This window comes from Peromyscus leucopus, chromosome 5 (assembly GCF_004664715.2).
Source record: "Peromyscus leucopus breed LL Stock chromosome 5, UCI_PerLeu_2.1, whole genome shotgun sequence".
Lineage (NCBI taxonomy): Eukaryota > Metazoa > Chordata > Mammalia > Rodentia > Cricetidae > Peromyscus > Peromyscus leucopus.
Window position 1 is genome coordinate 75,999,111 of NC_051067.1, and position 9,051 is coordinate 76,008,161.

The window sequence follows — 9,051 nt, forward strand, 5'->3', positions numbered from 1 at the left end:
TGTCTCTTGGCTCGATTCTATAGGCTCAGTTTCCTGATGATCATTTCCTCCTTACTTTCTATTTTGTACCTCAACATCTCTTCTTGTCCGCCACTTACTCAGTTGGTTGTGAGCCACTCGGCTCCTGCCGCAAACCAATCACGAACGAACTGGTTAGTTGGCTGAGGGTCGATAAAAGGCAAAAAGACTGCAGACTTTTGCCTGTGTGCCCGGAACACCCATACCGGGCAGGAATGATATCTGCAACAGTGGTCCTTGTAGAGAGAACTTTAGTTTCCGAAACTCTTGTTGCGCTTGGCGTTGTGCTCCCCCCTTGTACACGTGTGTGCTCCAAGTTCAGCAAATGCTGTTTGAATTGAATCCCTGTTCTCTGGAAGGAATACAAGGGTTCTTAGCCCCTTGGTGCAGAACTCAGCGCAGAACATTAAATCTTAGAGATGGATTCAGCCTAGAAATATCTTCGGCTTCATTTGAGTGCTCAGCTTCTAGAATACTAATCTCAGACAGGGCACCTAGCTGCACGTAGCCAGCAGTATCCTTATTTAAAGGTAAGAGGTTAAATTCCGAGATAGATGTCCAACCGAGAGAAGCTTCCATTTCTAATGGGAGGTACCAAGTTAGATAGATATGCTTTCCAGACCTAGTTAGAGGCCACCCAAGTTCCCAAGAGTCAATAGAGCACGCAGTCCCCAAACAAGGTCCTTTCAATTACAGAGTTCTGGTGGCCGACTGGGACTGTGCTCTCAGCCGTTAGCGGGAACTCGGGTCCCAGACGATGGTTCTATGCTTCTGTCTGCTTAACGAACTCGTGCTGGCAGGATTAGGAAAATCCGAGGAACAGAGGGAAGGAACCCGGCTTCTGGGCTCCTCCCACGGGTCGCCAGGTCAGAGCACCTTTGCCCCACCCAAGCCCCGCCCACCCCGCGTTGGCTTCTGGGATCACGCCTCTCTTCCCAGCATGCAGCGCTTCAGACGAAGCCCGTCCCGCGCTGAGCGCGCGGTCCGAGAGCCTTTCCCGAAGCCCCTTGCGCGGCACCTGGCGACAAAATGGCTGCCCGAGGGAGACGGGCGGAGCCTCCGGGTCGGGAGGCGCCCGGCCCGGCGGGCGGCGGCAGGAGCCGATGGGCTGAGTCGGGGCCAGGAACGTCACCCGAGAGCGGGGACGACGAGGTGTCGGGCTCAAGTCCGGTGTCCGGCGGTGTGAACTTGTTCGCCAACGACGGCAGCTTCCTGGAGCTGTTCAAGCGGAAGATGGAGGAGGAGCAGCGGCAGCGGCAGGAGGAGCCACCCCCGGGCCCGCAGCGACCCGACCCATCGGCCTCCGCCGCGGCGGGCCCAGGGAATCCGAAGAGGAAGGGCGGCCCGGGCCCCACACTCAGCTTCGTAAGGAGCCGCGGGGGTGGGGGCGGGCGCCGGGGCCCGTGTTGGCAGGGGGAGTCGGGCCCGGGAAGGGGCGTCCTGGTCCCAGGCAGTCCGCAGCCGGGATGCCCGGACGGTCCCGGTCGCTTGCTGAGAATGTTGAACCTGGATTCCGGACGAGAGGTGTTTCTGGGCGGTAGTGGGAACCTCCAGGTCTCACTCGCGGGACCTGGGAACCGGGAAATTGCATTGGCTGCAGCGCTCTGGGGATAGGAGACCCTAGATGCTAAGATTCCTGTTTGATATGTACCCAGACTTTGAATAGTGGGGACCCAAACACACAATTTGAGGGAAAAGGAGGGGACAAATTCAGATTCCGAGTCTGCTGTATTCGTTAGACTCAGACCACGCACCGTAGCCGGGCGTGGTGGCCTTGCAATACCAGCACTCCGGATTCAAGAAGACCGAGGATTCGAAAGTGAGAGCCTGTCCTAATTAAACAAAACCAACCAACCAACAACAGAAAGCAAGGCACTGACTTTGTGACCTTAGGAAGATCATTCGATTTCTTTCTGTATCATTTAACTGTTGTCCGTTTATGGAGCACCGTGTCTTGTGATGGGTATTCAGTGGTGAATCTGACAGAACAGAACGTGGTTTGTTTGGAGCCTGGGTTGCCTACCCTGATTTTCTGTAGTTCTAATAATTGACATCATTTTACCTTTCTATGGGATATGAGTATCCCATAGAAAAGTCAGTACAGACTCCTAGAGAAAGAGCTAGACCTGTGATTCTCTACTGGGGACAAGTCTCCTTACCCTCATGTATTTTGTAAAGTCTGTAGACATTTTGGTTGTTAAAACTCTGAGAGGAGACGCTAGTGACGTCTGTGGGTAGATACAGGAATGCTGTTCAGTATCCTACGGTGCATGGGGTGACAAAGAATGAGCTAGCTGAAAAAGCCAAGAGTACCAGGTTGAGCGCTAGGTTAAATAAGTTGAATATATAATTTGTGTTAGTTTTGAGCTTGCTTTGTCTCAGGCATTGCGTTAGAGGCCCTGTAGTGGGGAGGAAGAAATGTTAGTTTTAGGATAGCAGATCGTGGGTCAAATAAATCCTGGATCCAGCTCTATGGTTTGGGGTAAGGCTCAAGTTTCTTTACCTCTTAAAAGGGTGTATGAGGCAGACAGGGTGGAGGCAGACAGGGTGGTACATACGTGTAATCCTAGCACTGTAGAGGTTGAGACAGGGTTGCAGAGTTTGAATTCAGCCAAGGTTACATAGCAGTAACCTGTTTCTAGAAACAACACAAAAAGGGTGTGTTTGTGTGGGAGCTGAGACTGGAGGTTCTCAAGTACAGAATGAATTCAGAGCCAGCCTGAGCAGCTTTGTGAGACCCAGCTTAAAGTAAACAAGAGGTATGGGGGTTTAGCTCTGTCTTAGATGGCTTTGAGTGCTTGAGATCCTAGATTCCATCTGCAGCACCTCACAAAACGTGGTGAGTGGGGCGATATAGTCCCAGCAGTGTCTGATGCCTAGTTGAAGGGTGAGCACAGGATGTTGTCTTAGAGGCCCCCAGTTAAGGGGAGAAGATGGGATACCAGGGTAAAAATCCAGAGCAAGACTGTTCTTAAAGGAAGTAGAAAGTGACAGTCAAGCCGGGCGTTGGTGGCGCACGCCTTTAATCCCAGCACTCGGGAGGCAGAGGCAGGCGGATCTCTGTGAGTTCGAGGCCAGCCGGGGCTACCAAGTGAGCTCCAGGAAAGGCGCAAAGCTACACAGTGAAACCCTGTCTCGAAAAACAAACAAAAAAAAAAAAAAAAAAAAAAAAAAAAAAAAAAAAAAAAAAGAAGAAAGTGACAGTCAAGAGTAGAGGTTGAAACCTTTTCCAGGAATGGGAGCAGCAGTAGTGTTTCTATTATTTTCATTTGTTCATGAGTAGCCATTATAGTTACACCCTTAAAAAAGCCAGGCCAGGCCGGGCGGTGGTGGCGCACTCCTTTAATCCCAGCACTCGGGAGGCAGAGCCAGAAGGTTCTCTGTGAGTTCGAGGCCAGCCTGGGCTACCAAGTGAGTTCCAGGAAAGGCGCAAAGCTACACAGAGAAACCCTGTCTGGAAAAAGCAAAAAAAAAAAAAAAAAAAAAAAAAAAGCCACGCCAGATCAGGACAGGAGAATTAAGGATACTTTGTGATTCAGGATGCTCTGCCTGGCTTTGCACATTCTGATCATGAGTATTGTTAACAGCCTGTCCTGTCCCTCCCAGACACTTGTGTTTTTCTCTAAATGGGGTGGTTGTTACCTTTCAAACAGCATAACTGAATGTGAGAGGAGATACCACGACCACAGCACCCTTTGTGTGGCACATAAGGCTTGGTATGTAGTAATGCTCAATAAAGGTATTGCTACCTATATGGTCCCTGCCGGGACAGGGTGAGGCCTGGGCAGAAAGAGTGAGGACAGAGCCAGTCCCCAGTAAGGTGAGCACTCCTCTGGCCCCCTGGGAGGGTAGCCTGGGGCCCAGGACTGCCTGGGCGTGGCAGCCCAGGGCAGGCGCTGAGTCCAGTGTGCTCCTCTCTGATTGCTGCGCAGGTCGGCCGGCTGGAGGAGCTGGGCGAGGCGTCGATAGGAAGGTGTAGTGGGCCTCAGCCCCGCCAAGGGCGGGCCCGGCTCCTGTAACCCTTGCAGTCTTCTGTCCCTTCACCCAGGTGGGCAAGCGCAGAGGCGGAAACAAACTAGCCCTCAAGACGGGAATAGTAGCCAAGAAGCAGAAGACGGAGGATGAGGTGAGTGGGCTGGCTAGGGGTGCCACCTTAACTGCCTTTTCCTTCCAGAGTCAGACTTTGGGTGGGTGGGCCTGGTAGGGTGGTAGGTCCCCAGATAACCTGCCTCTGCATTTTAGTGTGACATCGGGGGTGGGGTATCTGTCATGGTGTTCCCGACTCTTGTCCCCAGCTTCTCGGGCATCTGTCTTCCAACCAGTCCTCCCTCCTCCAACCCCACAGGTATTAACAAGTAAAGGTGACGCATGGGCCAAGTACATGGCAGAAGTGAAAAAGTACAAAGCCCACCAGTGCGGTGACGATGATAAAACTCGGCCCCTGGTGAAATGACCCCCTCCTGGGTGCTCACTGCCTGGGACTCTGCAATGTACATAACTATTTAAGGCGGTAATGGCAGCGGCCTTCCTGGAGGACTGATACACAGAAGGAAACCAAGGCGCTTCCCGTGGCCGCAGACCATTCTCCAGGACTCTTTTTTTACCTTGAGCACTTGCCTCCTGAGACTCACTAGACCAGTGGTTTACTGTCCCCTTTCTTCCCACCACCTCGCTTTCTCTGGCTCTGTCTGTCTCTCTTGCTGTCCTTCTCCTTTTAGCAGTCACTTCTGAGAAGTAAAGAACCTGATTTAGTGCTGGAGCTGTGTGCTTGGTGTGTCGTCTTTGCGGTCTCCCAACTAAGACTGTCCCCACTGGTGACTGCCACACCTACCATTGCTGGAGTGGACCCATGTGAGGAGGTGAAGGGAAGTTCTGTAGCCAGGGACCATGCGGCCTGTCATGTACCCTCAAGACATCTTTCTTCCCTCTTTAGTAACTGTGGCACCTAACGTCCTGTCTGGTTTGTGTTTTTATTTTGAGACAGGGTCTCATGTGCTGCACGGGTTGGTTTCCTCCCTTGGCAGCATGGTGTGGATATGTACTACCTTCCAAGTGCCCTCACAGTCTCAGGTTACTGTGACTTGGGTTGTACTTAAGTGTGAGTGTGCTTGTCCGGTGCACATCAGGCACTGTTCAGTCTCCAGCACTCCTTTGTGTGCTGGGCACTAATCTTAGGTTTTGGTTAATTCAGAGCTGCTATTTTATTTATTCCCCAGATAGTGACCAAACACTTACCACCATATGCCAAGGCTGTTCTGGACTCTGGGGATCAGAGCATTAACCAGCCTACACTCTCCCTGTCCTTAGAGGAGACAGATGGGAAGAAAGCAGGGAAGGCTTTTTGGGTGGTGACTACTAACAGGGATAGGATAGAGGCTTGCTGGGGGAGGGGATGTCTGTTTTAGGCCTCTTTTTATATTTTTTGGTTGAGAGCCTAGCCTTTAATGGTTCTCTCCATTAAATTCTCTCCATAGATTCTCTCCAGCCCATATGTCACTTTTAAAAATCTTTATTTTTTGCTTTTATGCATGTCTGTATACCACATGCATGCCTGGTACCTGTGGAGACCAAGATAGCAGCAGATCCCCTGGAACTAGAGTTACAGCTAGTTGTGAGGTGTCATGTAGTTGCTAGGAATTCAGCCTGGGTCCTCTGGGAGAGCATCAATGCCCTCAACAGCTCCTTAGGTGACATTTGATCAAAGTCTGGAGGGAGGGAGGTGAGGAAGTGTCTCAGTAGAAGTCTCAAGACACTATAAAGACAGGTTGTACAACAGCAAGCTCTGATGGGACCTGAGGAAGGACAAATAGCTCTGATCCTGGAGTGTTGAGGTAGTGCCCCTGACCTTTCTGACAAAGCAATCTGAAAGCACTGTGTTCATTCACTCAGTTAACACATACGATGTAGGAGTGGGCTTGGTGACTCATGCCATGCGTGAGCTCAGTGCTTGGGAGGTGGAGGCAGGTGGATCAGGAGTTGAGGGTAACCCTTGTCTCATGTAGACTCTCTCCAATAACCACATACAAAAAATAAAGTTGGTCAGGGTTGACAGCTTGAAAAGATTTGCTCTAGATCCCAAAGGTGGCAAGATGGTGTGGAATGTTCTTGAAAGTGCTCCAGGCAGAGGTAATAGTAGGTATGATCTTCTAGGGTTCATAGGTCTTCAAAGGAGTTGGAGGGTGGGTTGAGGATAGGGGAGAAAACACAAACTAATGGAGTCAACTCTGTGGCCGCCTCTTTGGAAGCCAGCAACAGTTGGATCTTAAGCACACATAGACACAAGTAGGTCACCACTGTAGCAGCTTGGCCTCTATTCTGGAGTGTGTCAATAAGCAGGGCGAGTTGAAATCCAGGCCCTTCCCGTCACAGAGTCTGACCAGATATGTGACCTAGGAAAAGTGAAAGGAAATTCAAGTACATGTTTGGGTGAGTCACAGCCCTCTTGCCTGTTTTTGTGCCTGTTAGCGGTATGATTCTATATAAATCACTTAATCCTTTTTAAAATTAATTTTTTTTGTATGTCTATCTGCCATAGATGTATGGATGTGTTGAATCCTCTGGAGTTTGAGCCAGTTGTCAGCCACCTGACAGGGATACTGGGAACTGAACTCTGGTCTTACGGAAGAGCACTAAGTGCCCTTATCCACTGAGCCATCTCTCTAACCCATCACTCAGCATTTCTATGGCTCAGGTCTTTGTCTGTTTTTAGCCATTTGAGACAGATTTTCTCTATGTAGTCCTGGCTGTCCTGGAACTTACTATGTAGACCAGACTGGCCTCTGAGACACAGAAATCCACCAGACTGCCTGCCAAGAGCTGGGATTAAAGGTGTATACCAACATACCTGTTTTTTTTTTTTTTTTTTTTTTTTTTTTTTTTTTTTTTTTTTGGGGGGGGGTGTTGTACATTAGAGATAGGGTTACTGTGTGTATTCTTGGCTGTCCTGGAACTCACTCTGCAGACAGGCTGGCCTTGAACTGACAGAGATCCACCTGCCTCTGCCGCCAGCCCCACACCTGGCGTTCTTTTGTCTATTTTTAAAGTTAGGAAGCATCTTTAAATTCAAATTGTAAAGAGCCAGGGCTGGAGTATAGCTTAGTGATGCAAGGCATTTCCCTATCATTTGAGATGGTGTCCACATACATGGTCCCCATCACTTGCAAAAAGCAAAAGAAGATACATGTATAGTTGGCTCTAACTGGTTAAAACTGCTCTCATTGCATCTGAGAGAAGTTAGCTTATATTTACAGGCTGTTTTACAGTTCTGGGTGGAACCTATTTAATTTCCAATGCATGCTGGCAAGCACACTAACATTGACCTACATCTTGGAGGCCTTGTGATGGCTCAGAGGTTAAGAGCACTGCTTGTTCTTCCAAAGGTCCTGAGTTCAATTCCCAGCAACTACATGGTGGCTCACAATCATCTGTAATGAGATCTGATGCCCTCTTCTGGCTTGCAGGGATATGTGCAGACAGAACACTGTATACATAATAAATAAATAAATTAAAAAAAAATTAAAAATTAGACTGGAGCTGGAGAGATGGCACACTGGTTGTGAGCATTGGTTCTTCTTGTAGAGGACCTAGGTTTGGTTCCCCTGGAGCTGTTGTTAGAAGTGGTTCCTTGTTGCCTGATTGTCAGTCCTGGGGACTGAACTTAGGTCCTCTGCAAGAGTACGTGAGGCTTCTTTCCAGCCCTTGTAACTTTTTTTTTTTTTAAATTACACTTATTTGTGTGTGTGCATATTTCTACTATGGCACACATGTGGAAGTCAGTGGACTTGCCTTAAGTCAGTCCTTTCTTTCCACCATGTGGGATGGACTCAGGTTGTCTGGCATGGTGGCAAGTGCCTTAATCTGTTGAGCCATCTTTCTTTCCAGCCTTTCCCCGACACTCTTTTTGAATGACTGGTGGGAACCCAAGGCCTTATGTATGCTGATGACCAGTCCAGAGACCATGAGTTACACATTCTTTTTTTTTCTTTCTTATTTTTCTTTTAATTTTTCAAGACAGGGTTTCTCTGTGTAACAGCCTTGGCTGTCCTGGAACTCTTTGTAGACCAGGCTGGCCTTGAACTCACAGAGATCTGCCTGTCCCTCCCGAGTGCTGGGATTAAAGGTGTATGCCACCACCGATTGGCCGAGTTACACATTCTAAAAACCAAAACTGTTTGTGATGAGATACTCAGAGAGACTTCTGTAAACAGAGAGTTTATGTTCTCCAATCAGATTTAAAGTTGGGCAGGAGCTGAATGCTTTTAGTTGAAATCAAGTCAATATTGAGTGCAGAGGGCCACTTTGAGAATGGCATAGGAAAATACTATTTGGAAACCTCATGGCAGGGAATAATGTTAAAAACGAACGCAACGGAGAGCGCAGTATAGTGGTGCTCATTTGTAGTGAGGCTGAGGTGGGTGGATGGGTTAGGATCAGCCTGGGCAACACAGAAGACACCAAATCAAAACAGGAAGAAAAAAAAAAAAAAGCCAGGACACTTGTCCTGATTCAAATCTCTGTGGAGAAAGGAAAGAGACTGCTACCAAACCTGTAGTGGTCACACTAGCGTTTGTGCCTACGGCAAGAAGACTGCAAGTTGGAGGCCTGCTTGGGCAACAGGTAGACCCTGCCTCAGGAAAAAGAGTTTAAATTCAATAAATGGACCAGTGAGCTGGCAGGGTGGATCAAGGAGCACACACAAATGCCTGAAGACCAGAGTTCAGTCCCTAGGACCAGAGAGAGCCCGCTGTGCAAGTTGTCACATCCATTCAAACACAAACACCTTTTAAAAATGTATTAAATGGTCTGTATTTCTTATTCGCTCCACATGGCTTCTACTTGGAGTTAATGCCCATGTTTGATCAAACATTCTGCCGCCCCACCCCCCAAAGATGAAAAAGAAAAAACTTCATCGTCCCTGCAGCCTTCCAACTCTGAGGGGCCAGCCCCCCACTAAGAATAAGTCGTGTTTGGCGTCCTGGACGCACGGCACCTTGGGACTTGTAGTTTCAAGGGTCACGGATGTGTGTGAGTTGT

The 9,051-nt window shown here is 49.0% G+C and overlaps 1 protein-coding gene across 3 annotated transcripts; it reads left to right on the top strand.

The window, feature by feature from the left end:
• Positions 1–985: 985 nt before the first annotated feature.
• Positions 986–4,777, top strand: Trir (telomerase RNA component interacting RNase). 3 transcript variants are annotated; one of them, XR_003733692.2, is made up of 3 exons: positions 987–1,383; positions 3,951–4,144; positions 4,364–4,777. XR_003733692.2 is itself a non-coding variant. In XM_028862231.1 (3 exons), exons 1-3 carry the CDS (start codon positions 1,048–1,050, stop codon positions 4,469–4,471), a joined length of 522 nt encoding a protein of 173 aa, XP_028718064.1. In that variant the 5' UTR covers positions 987–1,047; the 3' UTR covers positions 4,472–4,777. The 3 variants fall into 3 exon arrangements, 2 of the variants coding, with proteins under 2 accessions (XP_028718065.1, XP_028718064.1); XM_028862231.1 differs by having other exon boundaries at positions 4,067–4,144; XM_028862232.2 differs by lacking the exon at positions 4,364–4,777 and having other exon boundaries at positions 986–1,360; positions 4,067–4,143.
• Positions 4,778–9,051: the final 4,274 nt, after the last annotated feature.